Source organism: Microtus pennsylvanicus, chromosome 6 (assembly GCF_037038515.1).
Source record: "Microtus pennsylvanicus isolate mMicPen1 chromosome 6, mMicPen1.hap1, whole genome shotgun sequence".
NCBI lineage: Eukaryota > Metazoa > Chordata > Mammalia > Rodentia > Cricetidae > Microtus > Microtus pennsylvanicus.
The window spans coordinates 89,757,878-89,779,641 of record NC_134584.1 but is presented as its reverse complement, the minus strand read 5'-3'; the positions used below and the strand labels follow the sequence as shown (position 1 = coordinate 89,779,641).

General features: G+C 51.8%; 1 protein-coding gene across 5 annotated transcripts in view; it reads left to right on the top strand.

The window, feature by feature from the left end:
• Positions 1-21,118, top strand: part of Znf423 (zinc finger protein 423) — a 299,505-nt gene extending 278,387 nt beyond the window's left edge. For all 5 annotated transcript variants that reach the window (XM_075976809.1, XM_075976812.1, XM_075976810.1 and 2 more), the window contains one exon: positions 20,426-21,118. In XM_075976809.1, the coding sequence (XP_075832924.1) occupies positions 20,426-20,455 (30 nt within the window). In that variant the 3' untranslated portion in view covers positions 20,456-21,118. The remainder of the gene's footprint in view (positions 1-20,425) is intronic.
• The last annotated feature ends 646 nt before the right edge of the window (positions 21,119-21,764 follow it).

Below are 21,764 nucleotides of genomic sequence, written 5' to 3'. Positions count from 1 at the left end.
AGTAAATAGACAAATTTCTCACTGAAAGAGAGGCTCTTTGTTCCTGTTTCTCTGCCATGTCGGTGGCACCGTGGGTACTAGCTTGACTTCCAGAATGTACAGGTATTGGGAAACTAGGGTAATATACTTCACCTCACTTTCCCTCTGCCTAACCTTGGGCAAAGAACCAACCCAAGAATAACAAAGCCTGTGATTCTGGCTGTTCAGGAGGCTAAAACAGGACGATAGAAAGTTCAAGGCCAGCCTGGGTAACTTTGACCATGCCTTAAAATAAAAAGAATTATGTAGCTCAGCGGTAGAGTACTTTCCAGCCTGCCCAGGCCCTGGGACCCATCTCTATAGCACTTCCAAAAGGGAAAAGCGCTCCCTAGAAGCCGCTGCTTCCCTGGTCACCCCGATAACCTTTGAGTGGGATCCTCAAGTACAAGAACCTCACTAAATTATAGCCTTAACAACTCACTATTTTCTGCAATTAATTATTTTAATTACAGACCGTTTAAGCGGGAAGTGTAACAACACTAAATCTCTGCAAATAATGGCTTTCATTAAGTAACTCGAGTAGCAATTTTCTGGGTTTGAGGAGGGTGTTCAGGCCCCACGGTTTCATCACCATTCACTGGAACTGGTCTGGATTGTCCTGTTTGTGTGAAGACAGTAAGGCTGAGGTGTCCTCTGGGAGACCCCATGTAAGGGCTCATGGGGCAACAGGCGGTGAGGCCAGCCAAGACGCCCGCCTTTGCTGGGTCTCAACCATGTGCCGAATGATGCTGAGTCCGGAGGCTTTGCGGAGCCGGAGTCGGTGGGCGCAGGGACTGCGTGCTAAGAGCGCTCAAGGAGAAGATGCACGGTCTAGGGCTGAGCTTACCCAGGACTGGAGTGTTCTGCTGTGGGGCTAGGAGGGTGCCAGCACTGGACACCTCCAGGCTTGTTCTTTCTGTGTCTGCCCCCGAAGAGTGGGTACATTCACGGGACACAGTTGCCAGAATGAGGGAGGTGCAGGCCTTATTTACATCTGAGTTCAGCTTGCTCTGCTGAGATTCCTTCAGAGGAATTTGGATAAACTGTGTTTATGCATGGTTAGGAGCATGAGAGGGGACCAAGCTCATCTACGCGGTGCTTGTGTACGGAGGGCTCAGTGTGTACCCAGTGCCGGTTCTAGGGCTAAAGCTTCTGTGGCAGAGAGCCATGTGTGCAGAAGGCCTGTGACCAGCCTGAGATAGGTGTCCAGGCAGAGCACAGCTGAAGCAAAGAGCAGGGCCTCATGGGCAGGGAGAAGGAGATAGAACACAGGTCACAGCAACGTGTGTAGGATCATGGGGATTCGACTCTACTTCCATTGTGATAGGAGCCCAAGCAGGAGAGAAGACTGATGGACATTCTAAATCTAGATTTTGAAACTGTGCTTTGGGAAGACACCATTGAGAGAATGGGAAATCACGGGCAGGGAAGAGGTCCTTGCCCATCACGTGTCTGCTAAAGGTTTGAGCAAACGTGTAATGAACTCTAAAACTCAATTAAATGAGCCAAACCTTTTGACAGGCAGGCCTCCCAGAGAAGATGAATGTCATGTCGGTTGTAACAGGAAGGAGTAGAGAAAGCCACAGTATGATGCCGTCCTCTGCACCAGGGTGGCTAAAGCCAGGCAAATAAAGCAAGCCGGGAGCTGGTCTGGGGCCTGGGTACTGGAGCTGGGAACTCTGGCAGCCTGCTGAGGGAATCCAACATGGTAGAGCCATAGGACAAAAAGAAAGTTACGCCTACAGTGGCCATTCCTCAGAATCAAACCAGGACATTTGTCCAGAAAGAGGGAAGCTGAGACCCCCCCCCCACACACACACACACCCTACACTGGTAACTGAAACAGCTGTACTGGCAGGGGCCCCACAGTGGACGCTCCCAGCATTCACTCCTGGTGAGCAGGTGACACTTCCTGAACCGTGTCTGTGGACGTTGAAATAACCTGGAGGGATTTCTCATGCCAAGCAGGAGAGGTCAGACTCAAAAGGACCTGCCGTGTGCATTCTGACATGACATTTTGGGAAAAGCAAAAATGTTTCAGTACAGAAAGCAGGCCAGTGTCAGTGCCTGCGGGTGGTCGAACAACAGGAGGGAACACGGACTTCCCTAACCACCCCCAGTCACACACAGCACGCCTGTGTGCTCAGGTCACATGCTGGGCATGGGGACCCAAGCTGACCTCCGAGTTTCCAGGAAGCCTATTGTCCCTAAGCGTTTGCAACTCTGGAGAGAAGAGGCTTCCCAGCATGCTCTGGGACCCCAAGCTTTGGGAAAAGGCATGATGTTTGATCATGGCTACTCCTGGTTTTCTCCTCTGGAGAGAGCTAAAACTTCAAAATGAATGAAACTGTAGCGATATAGGTGGCTCCTGCAAGCCAAGAGTAGGAGATGGCATTGGGTTCTTGGGGTCCTGTCTGCAGGAGCCCAGTGTCACTTAAGCTGCGGGACTCCACCTGCCTTGTCCTTTCCTTGTGTTCTTACCCGGTGGCCTGTGGCTGTTGGCTTCCTTATCTGTACACTGGGGGGTCCAGCCCTTCCTCATAGAAATGTTGGAAAGGCCCCTGGCACGTGGTGGGCACAGGAAGGAGCATGTGGTCCGTGATCTGACTATTGCTTTCTGCAGTTGCCTTTTAGGCAATTTGAGGATCGCATGGGTTTGTAAGGTCCCTTCCCCCTTGGAGTTTTATTTTCTGAGCTGGAACAAAGCAGGACTCTGAGAACTTCCATCTGAGGCAACCATGCTGGCCTGGATGCCGTGTGCAGCTGAAAGCCATGTTAGGGCTGGGAGAAAAGCATTGCAATGAGAGGGGGAGGGCATGGCCCTAGGCCCCCCTGCCTCTGTTTCCCATAACCCTGGCCTTTCCTCTGGCTCAGAAGGGCAGGATGGAGACTGATTAGGGAATAAGACACTTGGAAAATGCCAGGGCTGTTGGCCTTGTGTTTTCAGCCGCAGGCCTCAGCAGATGAAGGCCTGGGGCCCTGTCGGCCCCTTGCCAGGGTAAGCCAACCTAAAGGAAGGGGCAACAGACTCTGCCTGCCCAGCCCAGCTGTCTCCACATCCCCTTGTGCCCTCTGTGCCCTCTAACGGAGCACAGATAGCATGACCTTCCTCCTCTTTCAGGTTTCTCTGCCTTCTGTCTTCACCGGGATGCCTGGGCCAGTGCGCTGCTACCTCTGATGGTGGGCGTGTCCCTGAAACGGGGTGAAGAGCAGTGGGTGACAACCCCGTGCTTCATTTCGGCCATGACCCACCCCTGTTGCTAGCCATTGTGATAGCCTGTCACAGCACAGCCTCGAGTACAGAAGTGGAAACTGAGGCTCTGAGAGCTTTGGGGGTTTTGTCTGAGGTCACAGTAAGTGGCAGAGCCCCCCCCCCTTCCCCCGAACCAAATTGTCTTTGCCAGGGAGGCAAACAGAAACGCTCCAAAGTTTAAATAAATTGCCATTTATATGAGCTAATAGATTTAAATGAGGCCTGCAGTGCTGAACTATAAAAAGCCTTGTTGTCAGGGGACCCAGAAACTATTTTAGTAGTTGGGCCAAGCAGGTAGCACGAGTGGCGGTAACAAGGGAGGAAAAAGAAAGTGCTCCTGGGTGAGCCAGGTGGGAAAGCTGTGGGTGGGGCTGCCCTGCCGGGAGCCAGGCCTGGCAGGCGCAGACTGGAAAGGCCTTGCTGAGGAGCCACGCACCAGGATGGGTTCTGTTGAGGCGGGGCTGAAGAGAGGAGAGGATGGCTCTGGCCATGGTGGGTCCAGTGCCGGAGACTGCCTGCCTCCCAGTGCTGCTTTTCCAGCTTGTTATGGTGTCCAGGGACTTGTGCGGTGCTATCACGGTGTGGGTGGAGCCCTACAGCTCTAACTTCTTTTTATTCCAAAGTTGTGCTCTGGCATTTCTGAGCCGGTGGGGGACAGCCTGCCTGGGCACTTGCAAGTTCATGACATGTGCACTCATGTGAGAGCTTGCACGTGTGTGTGCACCGCCCACCCACACGTGTTCACATGGGTATTCACACACACACATACCTCTCCTTGGTGGGCTGGTCAGGGGGAAGTGCCTATGGGCCTGCTCCATGTCCTGGCCTCTTGATGCCCTCAGTGACAAAGCCAGGGGCTGTAGGAAGTGATTCGGAGCTGGCCCGCGGCGGCCAAGCGGCCAGCACAGCACCGAGCGGGCCTGTTTAAAGGATTAGCTCACGCTGTTTGCTTGTGTGTGCCTAATCATGCCGCTTCCAGCGAAATGATTACAATTGATTAAAAGCAGAGCTGGTGCTCTAACAAGCAACCCGGAGCAGTCTGATGGTGAGAGCCCGGTCCTGCCAGGCTGGATCCTGGTGCCCAGCCAGGGGGAGGCGTCTGTGAGCCAAGGGGTGTGGTCTGAGTTCTGCTGGGACCCTTCTTGCCCAGTCCCCTCACCCATTTCCATTATTCATTTATCACACACTCACGACCTGGTGACAGTTCAGTGGCCTCAGATGAAGCTGGGACACAGACAGGGACCTCATCCACACAGGTAACATTCTGTGGGAGATACACTAAATCAGTGTTGTGATGGAGGTAGTGTAGAGGGGTGTGTGTGTGTGTGTGTGTGTGTGTGTGTGTGTGTGTGTGTGTGTTCAGGAAAAGTTAAGGCTGAACAGTTGGATTGAATGGTCAGGAAGACCTGAAGTTGAGAAAGCCAGTGTGAGGCATCTGCCCATCTTCCTAATGGAACATCCTTTCTTCTGCTTCAACCCTGCCTAAATAGCCCCATCTCTGGGATGCTCTCCCTCATCTTCCCTCTGACTTTTTCAGGCTTTGATTTAGCTCTAAATTATTTTACCAATATGAGTTAGAAATAACATGTATATTCCTGATTTCCCATGCAAATGTGAGATTTTGGAGGATGAAGACTTCTGCCATCCACCACTCACCCATCCATGCACCTACCCTCCCTCCATCCCTCTCTCCCTCCCTCCATCCACTATACACCCACCTAGCCATTCATTCATTGTCAGATCCATCTATTCACTCATCCATCCATCCACCCACTCTCCCTCCTTCCACCCACCCATCCATCCATCCATTTACACATCCATCCATCCATCCATCTATCCATCCATCCATCCATTCATCATCCATCCATTTACACATCCATCCATCTATCCATCTATCCATCCACCCACCCAGCCACCTACCTATCCATCTCCCTACCCATCTCCTCTATATCCATTCATCAACTCATCTTATCCACCTATCAGATACTCATTTATTCACCTACTGTCTATCCACCAGTCCATCTACCCACCCACCCATTCACTAGCCTGTCTACCCACCCACCACATATTTACCCACCCCACCCATCCATCCACAGATCCATTTATCCATCCATCCATCCATCCATCCATCCATCCATCCATCCATCCACAGATCCTTCCGTCCATCCATCCATCCATCCATCCATCCATCCATCCATCCATCCACAGATCCTTCCTTCCACCCATCCACCCACAGCTCCTTCTTTCCGTTCATCCATCCACAGCTCCTTCTTTCCGTTCATCCATCCACAGCTCCTTCTTTCCATTCATCCATCCACAGTTCCTTCTTTCCGTTCATCCATCCACAGATCCTTCCTTCCGTCCATCCATGCACCCCCTGGACCACTCTTTCACCTACACCCCCATCCACCTGCACAACCGTCCATCATCTTCTCATCCCTTTCTTCCTTTTCCCACGATATATATTTTGCTATAGGTTTTGAACACTTGGAAAGTAGGAAGGAGAACACAAGCAGAAAAAGAACAAACAAACAAAAAAGGAAAGAAAGCAGAAAGGAAGGCTACAGCCTGCAGAGGCTGAGCCCACTCTCAGAGCCCCTGGTCTTGATAAGATGGGTAACGGAGGAGCCGCTTTCCTTGCTTTTTTGTGCTGCTGCTGTCAGATCCAGCCAGATAATTATAACTAATAATAATTAAAAAGTGGAAGTGCTGTAGGCATATGCTTAGCGTTTGACTCATTAGCTGCACTCTCTCTGACTAGCATGCCTTCTTCTGTTCTGCTTTAAAAATGGCCTGGCCCAGGGCACCTCACCACTGGAGGGAGAGCAGAGCTTAGCCTTGGGGGGACTGGGATGGGGACACCCCAGCGACTCCTGGGAGTTTGAATCTGTTGCTAGCCCTGGAGTTGGTCACTCCTGAGTTCCAGGGCCTGAGGGCCAAGCTGGCTGCTGGGCTCCTGGAGCCACCCTTCTCTGAGGCTTCACAGGCATGTCACCGCCCTGGGTACAGTCGCCACCTCTGACCAAAGGGGCTCTTCCTTTTGCCTGGGTTTTGTTCTTAGGGGTAGAGGTTTTCAAAAGCCAGGACTCTTGTGATTAGTAGTACTAGTGACTTGCCAGGGAGGTTGCTGTGTTCCCATTAGGACAACAAGAACCCAGCACAGCTCATATCTGCCCACCCTTGTAGCCCAGGCTGTCTTTGAATCCCAGCCCTGCTACCAAGCAACTGCGTGATCTTGGAGCCTCAGGAGCCCAGACATTAGAGTTTCTTCCCAGTGGAGTTTGGATGGTCTGAAGGTATCATTGCTTCCAGCATCAAGTCTACAGGCATTGGCCAGTGTTACCACTGCCACCATTGTCCAGCCATGGTCTGGGTGCTGAGAACTTCTTAATTCAGGTAGTCAGTGGTACACGCATATGCTCAGTGCACTGTTTGATGAGCATCTACTGTGTGCCACATGTGTGTATGTGTGTGTGTGTGTGTGTGTGCAGGCAACAGAGACACACAAAGGCCTATAGTTGTGCACTTGCTGCACAGAGGATTGGGCCTTTCTTGCTTGCTTGCTGAGTGAAGAATGATCGATCATACAGAATTGCCCCCACTGCCTCAGCCCCAGCAGACAAAACTGCTCAGCTCTAATCTAAAAAGACAACATCTAAAATTCTATATTACTTTTGTGAGTGCTGTAAAATTTCAGTATTTTTGTGAGCCGACATGATGTTACAAGTATAAAATTCCACACCATGATACCATGTTTTAGGCTGAAAATTACTTTAAATTTAGATAAAAATTCCTTCGCTATATATATACAAAATACAAATGAATTTTGTGTGTAGACTTGAGTCCCATCTACGAGGTATACGTTATACATATGCAGATGCTACAAATTAAAAGACTCCAAAATGTGAAGTGTTTCTTGTGTCAAGCATTTTGAATAAGAGATATCCAAAAACCCAAAATAAATTGATCAATTAGTCAATCAATAATCGAACAATTGAAGTCTCACAGGACTCTTCAGGACACCTTGGGCCTAGACCCTGTCTCTGCTTACTGTCGGTTTACCACTTGCTTTGCTTAGCCAGTGTCTGATGTCCATGGGCACAAGGCCTCTCCGTCCACAGTAGAGTGTCACCTCATCACTGACCACAGTTACCATCACTGGGGTCAGCTGCATGTCCTGAGGAACTATGTGTGGCAATGTTGGGGTCTATATGCAGAGGAACACCAATCCCATCTTTAGGGACCCTAGGGCATGGGCCTGTGTCTATGGCCTAGTGGAGTGTGTATTGGCTGGTATTCTAAGGCTAGCCCCTTCCAAGGGCCAGCCCTTCCCAGGGTTGCTCTCTGGACCTCCTTGTCAGAGAGTTCACTCTAAGGCTGTGTGATGTGAGGTAGAGCCCTCGGGATGCTGGGATAGATGGCAGCCTTGTTTCTCATGGAGGTCTGGTCTAAGGGAGAGGCCAGAACCAAGTGTGGTCACTGGGGCATGAGACTGCAGCTGCTCCAGCAGTCCTGGGTGTGTAAGGACTTGTGACAGTCACAGAGAGGGAGTGGAAGACCGGCTCTGCTGAGATGTCTTCTGAGCCCCAGGATTCGGTCCAGCTGAACAATGAACCATGATGAGGCCCATGTGGGGGCTGGGGGCCTCCCCAGAGGCTCAGCTTTGAGCTGAGATGGCATTTAGAGTGGGTCTCGGGCTGCCTGTTGGAGCCTGCCATTCATGCCCGGGAGCTGGGGCCAACCAACTTTCTGGGGGCACCATGCCATCGTGACAGATGGGCATGGGGGACTGCCAGGAGCCTTGAGCCTGGGACCATTATGTATGCTTCGAGCCTAGCCCCTTGCCGGCGCCGTGTTAGGCAGAACCAAATGCCTTCAGTTTCTTAGTAACAATGACAATACCAGTGGCAGTGGGTGACATGTCGCTTCAGCGCTCACAGAGAGTTGCACACTGCAAGGCTTTGCCTCACGTGGATAGAGACAGGGTATTTAGTATACAGGAAGGACACAGTTGTGAGGCTCTGACGCTTCTGGTCACTGGGACCTTGGGTACTGAGATCAGATCCCAGGGGGGGGACACAATAAAGGGGGCATTATTGGGGAGACAATGGTAGTTAGTGTTGCCATCTCACTTTCTCTCTGTCGAGATCGGCTGCTGCTATGTAGCCAAGGTACGCTACAAACTTTCATGTTCCCGCCTCGGCCTCCTGAGTGCTGGGCTCTCTACTTTTGATATGGTCACAGTCAAGGACACCAGTGGAGTGATGCCATGGCATACCCTTGTCAGTGGCAGAGTTGAGCTCGCAGGCCTGGTGGTATGAGAAATAGTAAGGATATCAGAAAAACTCAGTGGAGACCCTTCAGCCACCGTCTCCCACAGCACCGTCTTAGTGCAGCCAGTGGGAGGCTGAGACATGGGTGAGCAGCGGTGGAGACAGAAACCTAGACAGCCTGGCTCCTAGGTGTGCATTGCTGCAGTACTCTGGATAGACTTCGTGTGCTTAGGCCACTCCCGCTGAAACCACCTCTTCTTGAAAGTGTGGCTGGCCACTTCCTGCTGGGAGACTGGGCTCTGTGTGGTAGAGGCCCTGGCCCCCCATTGACGAGTCTGCCGGAGACCGGGGTGGCTCTTGGTGGAAGCTTAGATTGTACTCATCGGTGCAGCAGGAACAATTACTAATGACATTTAGAAAGAAATTAATGATGAGAAATGCAAGTTGGCATTTCAGTAGCAGCAGTCAGCGGCCCAGTGAACACTCGACGGAGCGGAGGGCGGGGGTGGGGGGGGGCAAGAAATTAATTTTGCTGTGTCAATAGTGAGCCGGCTGTACTCACTCTGCCGCAGAAGTTTACACAGAACCAAGCCGGCTGGCCAGGATGGGTCCAGGCCTGTGCTGGTTGACAGTTTCCTTTCGGTGTGGCTTTAGGTGGCATCCCGGGGATGACAGGAGAGACAGCGAGAGACAGGGCCACCTCTGTTCAGCAGAAAGACTGAGGGAAAGCCTCAGTTTCTTCATCAGAGAAAAGGGGGATGTCGGAAAAGTGATGTCAATGTGTGAAGAGCAGCCCAGGGGCTCATAGGTGATAGCCAGGACACAGACGTGTTCAAGGACGTGGAGCTGGGTTGCCTTTGGGTTCACTGTGATACATCTTAGAACAGATAAAGCCCGGCACTGGTGGGGACTGTGGGGGAGGCAGAGGAGAAAGTAAGGCGCTAAGTCGATCTGGGACAGGGTGTGGGGTTCCTGGTGGGGTAGGGGAGCATGCCTTATCTTGAAAACCCCCTCCATTCTCCACTCACACAGGAGTAAGCCGTTGTCACTGTGACCATAACAGCAAACACCGCACAGAGCAGAAGGTAAACCTCCTGGTCTGGAAGATGTGGAAACTAAATAATTATTTCTGTCTTTCAAACAGGATGTTTTCCCATAGTTAGCATCCCAGTGTTATTTTGTGTTTACCAAGTGCCGGACGTGGCCCTCATCACTTTTGAACATGAAACGCCTAGTCCTCACAATGCCTCTATTAAGATAAGAAAACCAAGACACACAGAGGTGATTCACTGCCCCAAGGCCACAGAGCTGGTCAGTGCTAGCCTCAGGCCACTACCCAAGACCCTGTTTTCTTCACCACACCAAACACAAAAGCTGGGATTCTTGGCTATCTATCTATCTATCTATCTATCTATCTATCTATCTATCTATCTATCTATCTACCTCTACCTACCTATCTATCTATCTATCTATCTATCTATCTATCTATCTATCTATCTATCTATCTATCTATATACCTACCTACCTACCTACCTACCTACCTACCTACCTATCTATCTATCTATCTATCTATCTATCTATCTATCTATCTATCTATCTGCTTTGGTATTTGGTTTTACCAATGTTCTAGTCCCCCTGGCAGCAGCGGTCAGCTACCCCATGTGGCACATGGCGTTCTGTGTGCCGTTTCAGGGTTTATGTGTATTTCCTCTAACCCTCCTAACAGGGCTGTGAGGTAGATGCAGTTAGCCCCGCCCCCTTTCAGATGTATAAGTGAGGACTTAAAAGAAATGAAGTCTTCCTAGAGCCTAGGATCGCAGAAGTAGTGAGTGACCAAAGCCACCTCCAACCTGTTCATTCATCCGGGCACTCTCTGGCTCCTGCCATTGAGGCTTTCACAACCTACGCTCCCACTCACCAGCCCACCCCTCCACCCACAAGATGTCTGTCCATCCAGCAAATACACACATATCTACCCACCTATCAATAATGAGGTATATATGTTAACTTTTATTTACGATTTATTTTTAATTATGTGATGTGTGTCTGTATCTCTGCGTGGGTAGGGGCACAAGTTCAGGTGCCCAAAGCTAGAGGGGTCAGATTCTCCTGGAGCTGAAGTTATAGGTGATTATGACCTGCTCAGCAGAGGTGCTGGGAACTGAATCTGGGTCCTCTGCAAGAGCAGTGAGCGCTCTTTACAACGGAGCCATCTCCCCAGTTCCCACATATACAGCTTTTAGAGTGTCTTTCTTTTATGCTCTTTTTTTAAAAAAAATAAAAAATTAATTTATTTTAATTTTATGTGTTTATTTTCTCTCCATGTGTTGTGCATTCAGTGCCAGAGGCAGCTGGAAGAGGGTGTCGGATCCCCTGGAGTAGATGGTTGTGAGCCACCACGTGGGTACTGGGAAGCGGCCCTAGGTCTCCTGCAAGATCAACAAATGCTCATAACCACTGCACCATCTCTCCAGCACCCTCTTTGCCTCATATGTTCTTAATGTCACATTCCCCCTTGAAACTGCCTGGGTGCATGCACACGTCCTGCTTTGGTTCACCAAGTGGCATGGAATAGACCAGGAGTGCAGGTGACCGTAGGTTTGCCTCACAGAACCAGTGAGTTCTGCCATGTAGAAGGGAAGCATCGGGCAGACCCCCTTGGTGTTGGTAGGGCAGGTGTGTGGTCGGAGACGCTATTGCCAGCTGAGCCACAGTCTCCGGAAGCAACATCCCAGAAATAGGGAGATCACCCTGCGCCCTTCGATTTGTGGTGTGTGACTCCCTCGGGATTGGCACGGGTACACACCTACGTGTTCCATGAGGACTGTGGCGATCGTTAGCTGTAATGGGTCTCAGCTGCAGTGTGGATCAGTGGCGCATGCCACGATTCATCACAGTAAATTAGGTCCATCTTTGAGACTTCTGCCTCTGCAGCCTGGGGGGCTGTGGGCAAGGGGCAGAGCCATGTGGTCGCCAGAAGCCGTTTGTGGATGCTGGGCGTGAGGGCAGCCACCCTCAGAATATCTGCTGGAACAGTTCTTTGTTGGCAGGGATAATTTTCCAGAAAATTGGAAGATGCGGTAAAGTCTTCTTTTTAGCGGGAATTTGGAAGAAAGCGGAAAGAGATCTGGATCTAAGTTTTCATTATCATTTACAAAACCTAAAAGCACCGTGCAGTTCAGGGACCTGAACATACGTGTTCAGTATAATTAGTGACCGTGTGACCTAGATTTTCCAGGACAGCCCTCATTTTCAGGTCTTACATCCCACTACTGGCTAGTTGCCCTGGTTTTTTTTTTTGGTTTGTGAGGAAGGATGATTCTGTGTGGACATAGTAAAAACCTGCCAAGGGTGGGAAATGGGCCAAGAGGAAACGGCCCTCCCTCTCCAGGTCGTTCCTATGTTGTTTTTTTAAAGTGGGTGGGCCGCATGCTTGTCTCTTGTTTCCTCTCCAGTGCCAGGAAAATGCAGACACCTCCTTCAGCAGCAGGTCCGTGTCCCCTGGAATAGGACTTTAGTCTGTGGGCCTTGGGTCTCTCTGGGTTCTGTGCCCATGATCTCTTGGCTCAGAGAGCCACGCCACTGATACCAACGGTCAGTTCTGCTCTTGTGGAGGAAAGCCTTCTGCAGCATAGCATGGTCATGGAGATTCCTTCCAGTCAATACCAGCAACTGCTGACAGGGGGCGTGGTGTCCCTGGATGCTGCAGCTTCAGTCCACAGCCCAGGGTGTTACAGGCTACTATGTCCTACATCCTCTGAGGATACAGATATGAGATGGCCTCACAGGAATAATCTAGAGTTTCCGCCCTTGGTGAAGACTACACACCTGTCCCTTGCTTGTCCTACCTGCTCGGTTTTCAGCTGTGGTAAATTCATACACCATGAAGCTCCATTCTGGTGTGCAGCTCTGGAGAGGCATGCACTACCATGCAGACTTCACCGTCTCCATCCCCAGAACGCGTTTGTCTTCCCAGCCGGAAACCCTGCCCTTTTTCTCAGCCTCTGGAAGCTGCCACGTGCTGTCCTGTGAGTTGGGCTAACTCAGGACCCCAAACAAGAAGATCCCAGCAGTATGCATTTTTCTGTGACTAGCTGATTTTGCCTAGTGTAATGTCCCCAAATTATCCTGACCACTTTTTAAGACTACTGCCCAGCGTGTTCTGGATGAGGGAGTTGCTGCTTCCACATGTTAGCTGCCAACGCTCTGCTACATGGCTTGCAGACTGACCTCATGACAGCCGTGGCAGCAGCACCAAGCAGAGCCAGTGAGCAACTGAAATCATCCCTATCATTTCTAGATTTCTGACAAAGCCTGCAGATGTGGCTTTACTGGCCCAGGTATTCCCACAGTGGCCTCACGTGGGGCTGAGCTACGCATCTTACCGAGCTTGAGCTCTAGAGGCTGACACAGACCCACTGGCCCCATTGCTTTGCATTGGCCTGGACCCACTCCTTCTCAACACCACACGCCTTGCATTGGAGGCCTCCTGCAGAGTCCGGTCAGTGTGACCGGAGCAGCTCTTCTAGGATCTATCCCTAGCATCAGCACTTCCTGAGGTTAGTCCCCCCAACTACCTCTAGGTTACTTAGGCTGTGCCTGTGTACCCCATGTATGCGTATGCTCCAGTTAGTGGCGGGTTAGCCTCCGGCTTACTCTTGGTCCTCACATCTCCTGCAGGGTGTATCGTTCCTGTTTAGGGCTCCCATTAGCTTACAAGGATATTGTTCTTGTTTTGGGGCTTACGCTCTTCAGCACAGTCAGTGGCAGGTCTGGTCTGAGAAGCCCCTGGCTCGCTCTTGGTCCCCACCTTTTTCCATGACAGCACTTTTTCCCTGGCTTGACTGTAACAGAAGGCTTGCTTCGTGCCTGCCCTGAGGAATCAGCTTTTAGGAATCTGCTTTGGCCCTTCTAATGAAGGGACCCAAGGCCCAGTTCATATCTGGGAGCTGTCAGCTAGAGTCAAAGCAGGCTGGTGCGCTCAGAGTGAGCCAGTGCAGCATCCTGCTCAAGAGGGACTAGTGTGCACACACACAAGTGAATCTGCTACGCAAATGCACATCTTTAGAGAAACAGTTGCTAAGTTTCTTCAAGACTTGGGTCTAATGTGCACCTTATTGCCTCACAGGGACAGATCTATAAGCAGTCCTGGGAGTATTACACACACACACACACACACACACACACACACACACACACGGACACATACCATCAAACTACTGGTTTCCCTTGCTTGGCTGTCATAGTTCTCCACACCAAGCACATAGACCAACTGAACTGGGCTCATTCGCTTGTAGGGTGTGTTCCTCTGAGGCTGCGGGTCCCCAGGCAGGTAAACAGTTGTCACCTATGGAACTGGTTATAGAGTAGGGCTACCTGCCTTTTGTGTCCTGGGAACAGGCGAGGAGTTTGAGGAGGAGGGAGTGTTCAGGAATCTACTAGCCAAATACATCTGGATCAGAGAGCTTCCTCCTGTTCTCGAGGTATTTCTTGGATCCCTGAATCTGCCCTGTCTCTTGAATGTCCCCCAAAGCTACATCTTGTTTCCTGAAAGCTGGGCTCTTAACTCCAGACCTGTCACAGGCTGAGCTTAGTTTTGCAGCTCACTTGCTGCTGCTCTGGAGGGGCAGGCTCTTCCTTGTTATTGATTGGGCAGCAGGAACAATTAAAGTCTCCCCGTGTATGGAGGGTCTCCCACGCTTTCTCTACCTTACAGGTCACTCTGGGGCTTTGTACCAGGCCATTTGGGCCACCAGTCTCCCTCAGATGCCAAAGGTGAATGTCACTTGCACAGCAGCAAACGTCTCTGGCCTGGGGATAAGTGGGTGACAAGAGGGCTCCTGGGGGAAGTAGGGTACAAGTATAACAAGGCCTGCCCCAACTCCCCAGGGAGCAGCGCGTCACCAGCAGGCATTTATGGGGAGCCCCAGCCATCACTCACTCCTAATTTTAATGACGTGCATTAGCTAAATTGTGTTGTGAGTATTCATTCGGCGCCGTTTATGGGGTGCTCTCGAGTGTGCGCACCGTTTGTCAGAAGTGCAAACTAGCGAACATACGAGCCTTTAAGACAGGCCATCTGTTCGTCTTAGACCCTTGGACGATTGTCAAGCACTGCTAAAAATTAGTGCTCACAAGCAGAGAGGGGCTGCCCAGGTGATGCACGGCAGAGAGGGGAGCAGAGCTGCCTGGGTCTGCACACTCCCCAAAGGGAAAGACAAGAGACACTGTGTGCTGGGAAAGCCACGAGAGGGCGCGGAGGGACGTGACGAGCCCCTGCCGAGACACCTTTTGGGTGGAGGCATGAGCTTTCCCTCTGCCTTGCGTCATGTAACTCCACAGCTCAAATACTTTTCGATAGCTCCCAGTGGCCCAGATTTAAGGGCAAGCTGCCTCGTCTGGCATCGCGGAGCCTCATCAATAAGGCCCCTGCCTTCCTTTGGAGGCTCGTCTCCATAGCACATACCCTGTGCTTCTGCCAAGCTGAATTATTCATTGTTCCCCCAGCATATGCTGCACTTTTCACATTTCACAGGCAGAGCGGTGCCACGGCAGAGGGGGTTATACAGACACTGGGTGGGTGCGCATCCTGCCTGCACTGCCATTGTCAAACCCTGGGATCCAAAGCACCCTGCACCTCATGTCCTGTTCGGCAGGGATAAAGGTGGTCCTTGCATCTGAGGGCTCAGATGTTACAGAAGTGTGTGGCGTCTGGCTGGCGGAGCCAGGCCCTGAGCCTCGGTCATTGTGAGTCACCGTCTCTATGAGTGTTACATCTACATGATGCTTGTGTGTTTATCCTGCTTGACAAAGTGCTCCCTCATTCTCTGTCTCTCTCTGTGTCTCTGTCTGTCTGTCTGTCTCTCTCTCTCACACACACACACACACTTGTGCAGATCCTAGCTCAAGCCGTCCGTCAAGGGCAGCTGAAAGGCTTCTCTGGAGTGGGTCCCCATCAGAAGCCCTGTCTCCCTGCTGCTCTCCATGCAGTTCTGCAGCTGGAAACTTGGCAGAGGCTGGCCTGTAGCCCCTCTCCTTCTCCCCTGTCCACTGCCCAAGGCCAGGCTCCTTGACTGTGAAATGGGCACATAATGAATGGTGCCCTACAGCAGCCCTGCTCAGCCAAGCCAGCTAAGGCATCTGTCTTCCTCGGAAAATGGAATCTTTCAGGCTAAGGCCCATCCTAGCCCTTGGTCCCTGACCTTGTGGGCAGCGTGTGTGTGTGTGTGTGTGTGTGTAAAACCACTGTAAAACCAGGTCCACAAGGGCTTCTCCGAGCTGCAGCCATCCAGGGATGGCATGGGGACAGGATGAGGAGAAATAGCCTCTTCTGGACTGGGAACCTGAGGAAGTGCAGTGGCTTCGAGAAGAAGGTCCTGCAGGTAGGGCAGGGAGAACGCAGGTGCAGACATAACGGTGGGTGGGAGTCATGCAAGCTGGACAAAGAGCGTGAGAGGTGGGGCTGGTTTGCGTGGAGAGTAAGTGTGTCTCTGCACCAGCTGGGCTGGGTCTTCAGGAATGAATCCTTTTTTCCCTGCCTCCTTAGGGTCTTTGATGTCTATGAGTCCAGACTCCCTATTCCAACCACGGGAGTGTTCTCACAAGGGAGGGGGCAAGGTGTCTCCATCTGTGCATGCTCAGTGCTCAGTCTGGGACCTCACAGTCAGGGCCTCAGTGAATGTCTGTGAGATGGATGGATGGATGGATGGATGGATGGATGCTGGTATGTACCTCTCCCTCTACCATAGCATCTCCTAGGGCTCTCCTTGGTACCAGATCACTCACTCTACTGCAGAAATGGGGAAGCAAGTATCCAGCCAGGTCTGATGAAAAGGGACCAGTGACACCTGCTGTCCTGAGGGCAGGGCCATGCAGGGCATTCCTGAGAGCAGTTAGCTTGGAGCTCCAGCTGTTACTGGTTGGGGAGGGGTCCTAGCAGGGAGTAATCAGTCCTTCTGTCCCAGGCACTTGTCTGTGGGTAGATTCATGGGCATCATCATTTTTGGAGTCATCCTGGCATCGCAGAAAGAGGCGACTCACAAACCTTGCAGTGAAAGAACTTGCCGCAAGGTCACATGGTTGGCAAGTGACCGCTAACACTGAACACAGTAGCTCTTTTGGTCACTAAGGTACTTAACAGGTCACTAAAGCTGCCTGTCTTGTGGTCACTTGGGAGGGTGACTAGTGGGGCATTTGGGACGAGCCAGGCAAGGTGCTAGGACTGGGTAGGTAGGTGACGGCTATCAAAGCAGCCAGCACACAAGTAGGGTGGCTTATTGGGACACCAAGAGTGGTGTACAGGACTGAGGGGTCTCTTCGGCCCACAACAGGGCCTCCAGGGCAGGAGGAATTACATCATTTCATACAATCAGACAACCAACGCACTGAAATACTTGTCCCCTCAAGCATGACTGCTGGTGGGCAGGCCAGTGAACAGAACCCGAAGCCCAGACCTAGAGCTGTGACCTGTGGATCCAGACCACAAAATCGTGGGCTGAGGAGGTGGGTGGAGACAGAACCCGAAACCCAGACCTAGAGCTGTGACCTGTGGATCCAGACCACAAAATCGTGGGCTGAGGAGGTGGGTGGAGCTCTGACTCCGTGCCCAGAGTTGGACTTCACGTGACCTTCTAGCGCATTCCATGTGCTTTGGGGTTGAAAACAGCCCTTCCACCTGGCTTCACGCACAACTCACTGCTCCTGTACCCAGCACAAACCCAACAAGCAGTTAGTGGTTGTCACTCAACAGAAGGGCAGTCAAGATTCTGTGGGTAGAACTAACACAAAGGATGGTCCCTTCAGCTAGGGCCAACCAGACACCAGTGGTGTGTATCAGGAGGAGGCCCTGAGTCAGGGCATCACAGAAACCCCATCCGAGAGTGCAGGAGCGTTGCCCAGTGGATGGCGGGCGGCCGAGCGCCTTCCCTGTGCCTCCGCTTTATTTTCCTCACCTGCTTTTCTGCCCCACACCTGTGTCTCCCTGGCAGGCAATGAGGCCTGCAGGTGCCAGGCGTCCTGGCCAGGCTCATCTCAGCCTTTGGCCAGACCGCTGCCAGCCTTTATGGTTCCGGGGAGTGCTCAACTGTAAGGTCGGAAGCGTCTTTTAAAAACTGGTTGCTTTGTTGTTGTCTGTTTCCTTCTCTAAGGAGACTCAGTGTGGCATAAGCAGAACTAGAGAAAGAGACGGGAGCTAGAAGGGTCTCAGAAGAGCCGTGAGGTTGGAGGAAGCCATCAGAAGCGTTGAAGCAGTGGCTGTTCTGGGAAAAGAGCTCCCACAGATATGCCCTTTCAGGTGTTTGGGGGATCTGAGTGATGGATCTTGGACCCCCTCTGCCTTCTCAGGGACTGACCTTGGATGAAACCCTCCTTGGATGAACCCTCAACTCCATGAATAGCCTCTCTAAAGCACACACACACACACACATACACATGCATGCACGCGCGCGCGCAAGTGCGCGCTGTGACCCTCTCCTGGACTACTGTTGGCACCGTTAATTCTGTGTTTGTCACTCCTGCATCAGACCCCTTTAGGGAGGGGGACAACTGGAGTCTTCCCCACCGTTAGCTGTCACTGTTCCCAGCCCGGAGCAGGACATCTAGCAGATACTTTTAATGACACAAGCTGAGCACACTGTCACATCCTGGACTTTTGTTGGGAAAGTAAACTTTAGGAAGGTAATTTTTTTACTAGTCTGCCTTTTGGAGGAGTTTCCTTTATGAGCCTAACCTAAAATGCATGAACTATTGCTCCTAAAGGGAGAAGGCTCTGAGAAGTGTTCTTTATTCCCAGTTTCCTAGCCCGTGGTCCAAGACAAGGCTTTCCACCTCTAGAGATTGCCAGTGTGTCGTGTGGCCTTGTTCCGGCATCCTTACAAGAGGCTGCCTCATTATCCCTAGGTTCCCAGGAACTCCTCCCAAGATGGAGGTGAGCGGCCCTCAAGGGTCTTGCCTGGCTCCCTGCTGTCTTTGGCAGTGGTTCGTACACACGAGAATTCACTGTTTGCTCTCTTCATTCACACCATCTCTCCACCCAGGTGTTGGTTAGCACCCTCGGCTTGTGTTAGTTCGGTTGTTCCCAGGCAGCTGTGCCCACCACGCTTCCACTGGGCACTGGGGAACCCAGCATGTGTCCAGCCCTGGGCCAGGTGCTATTGTCCTGCCTGTGACTCAGTGGGGACAACCAGGCCTAAGTACAAGAAGTGTGGGTGCTGGGCAGGTGAATCCCAGGGATACACCTGGGCTGGAGGAAGTATTAAGGCAGCCGAGGTCCAGAGTTACAAGGAAGCCAGATCTGTACATAGGATGCTTGCAGTTCCACATGGTTGGTTGCTTTCACAGGGCTGGAGGATGGGGTTCCCATGGAAACCACCTGGACCCCATCTTTGGCTCAAACAATCTGCCTTGGACCTTGGACCATTTGAGGTGCGAGGTCATGCTGACTGTCTGGGCTTTAGTGTGCAGCAGGGTGCTGGGGCAAGCTGTGGATAATCAGGGGGTTGATTTACATACTGGGTGCAGGTCACTAGATTCTAGTGGCCTGGATCAGCCCCTCCTGGATCCTAGCAGGTTGAAGTGGACTGGTATTTTGCCTACTTGAGCCTCACTTGAGAATCGAAAGCAATGCGCCTGTGTCGGTTTGTGGCCTGAGCGCCTACCAAAGGACCTATCCTGGAGAGTAACTGTGGTCTCATCACCATCCTAGGTTCTCAGACCTCTAGGAAAAAAATCTGGTTGTCCTCTGGTCTTTCTGGAAGCGAGACCTGGAGTCTAGGAAAAAGTCGCGGCGTCTCTCCTGCCCCCTAGTGGTTAGTGGTAGAGATGCAGGCCGCTGCTTTCAGCTGGCGACTGGTTGACTGGGTCTCCTTGTAGGGCACCGAGGCTGGGAGGCTGAGGCATACTAAAAAGCCTGCAATGGAGATCGGCTGTATGTAGCCTTGGGGGTCTGTCCCTGGAGGATGTTGCTTCCCATCTTCAAGTGTCTTGAGGTGGACCGCTGCCTGAAGCTGGGACGATAATAGTCTGAATCGGCACTACCCGTGGCAGAAAAGAAATAAAAAGGCCAGGCTTCAGAAGCCAAAATCCAGCCCCAGGCTGCTAGCCGTGGTGGAAACAGACCCCACACTGCCCGCCCTGTCCGCCCCGGCTGGAGGAAGGATGTGCGTGGGCTGTGGAGAGAGAGAAGTGTTTGGCCACAAGGTCCCACCTGGGCTCTGGCTTCCCATGCCCAAGCGGCCAAAGCGCACCATCTCTTTCTCACGTGACCACACTGGCAGGACCCTGGGAGCTCAGCTTCTGGCTCTTCCCAGCACCCTCCCTGCTGGGTGACCTGTCCCCTGCCTGGGCCACGGGCGTCGCCCACCCACTGCCTTGGCGCGTCTGCGCTCGCTCGGGTGCCTCTGGGCGGCTGCGTTGCTCTGCACATCTGCGGTTTCCTCCTGCGTGGCTCAGAACAGTGAGCAAGGGGACCGAGATGGGATGCGGGGGGCAGCCTGCAGGCCATCAGAGTTTCCTCCTCTCCATCTCGCCATTGGAGGGAATGGGAGGTAGTGCTCATTATTGCCACCTCCCCGGCTGTTCCTTCTCCCTTCACGTAGCCCACCCTCTAGGTGCGACCCGAATGGTCTAAAATAAATAAATAAATAAAAATAAAAACAATTTACAGGGAACCCAGGTTGGCAGCAACAGGAACCGATCCCCAAGCTCGGATCTACGTGGCGCCTTGGCAGCTGCGTCCCCCGAGCACTTTTTTGCTTTCGCATTTTGTTTTGTAATGATCGAGCCGCTTTCTGCAGCTCTCGGCGTCCATGCCCCGGGTGGGAGGGGACAGGCATGCTCGCCATTCTTTCGCCCTCATGCGTGTCTCCTTTCTTCGCCTTTGCAGAACCACACGATGAGCCAGCACGCACAGTGAGGGACCTCGCGACAGGACACCTCTCCGCAGAAGGCTTGCCGGAGACGCCGTGGGGAGGGCCATTTGAACATTACATCCAATCAAAGTGTCATTTGCAACCCAGATGTAAAACTCTAATGATTTGGCCATGAGGCGCTGCTATTATAAGCAGCTGGAAATGAATATTAATGGCAGAGATTAAAAGTATTCCATGCTCAGTGTTTTTTATTGTCCTGCTACAGCTAGTGTGCTTTTAGAGTTTTCGCCGCAGAGTACATTTCTAGTGTTAGAGAAACCTGCTTTTTGAGGCTATTGTCCTTTGTTCCTTCATGTATTATATTGATAGTTTTTAAAAAGAGGATTAGTGTGATTTCTTTCTTTGCTTCTTTTTTTTTTCTTTCTTGTTTTTCTTTTCTCCCCCTTCGGTTAACTACTTTTTAATTGCAATTCTAGGTAATTGTGCATCGTGATGTGATTGCTTGACTATTGTCTGAATATTTCCTTTTAATTTTTTAATTAAAGACTAATGCTTTGATTGGATTTGCCAGTTCACCGGACAGTGATTAAAACTCTGTAATGAATATAATCGGTTTCCGTGCAACTGGATGGTCTGCTTTTAAATGTGACTTGATCTGACTGCAGTAACTAGTTCAGCTCAATAAAGGGAATCCATGCGATCAGCAACACTGCCTGGTTCTCTCCTCTTCAACCCCAGGCCAAAGGGGCTGGCAGGAGGTGTGTCTCTGGGAAGTTCCCATGGGCTCACGCAGACCCCTGGGGACTCCGTACAATAGACTCACAGAAAGAAGCGCCATAGACTAACTCTTGAAGGCCGGATGAGCTGCAGGGGTCATTGAAAGAAAGAATCCACAGATCAAGTATTCTGCTCCTGTCATTTTTGGATCAGGAAACTGAGGCTCGGGGGTCCTGGGGGACATTTCATTGCCCCTGCCACATGTCAATGACTCTCAACCATTGCTGTTGTTTTACCGGGATGGGGGCAGGCTGGTGGTTAGCCCTCATGGTACCAGGGCAGCAGAAAAACCCTGGGTTCTACTTTGGGCCAAGGCATAGGATGTGAGGAGAGCAGCTACCCAGCCGTGGGAGGTCCAGGGTTGGTAGCTCCAGAGTGGAACAAGGTGGAAATAGCAATTTCTCAAAGGAGACCCATGACCCAGGTCAGGACTAAAGCCCAACAATAAAGTGCTCCAGTTGCAGAATTCCAGAAGACAGTGTTCAAGGGCTACCCGCGCACATAAGCCGGAAGAAGGTGATGCAAGCCCCTAGCTTCTCACGGACCTAATGACCCAGGCTCTGCCGCTGCCTCAGG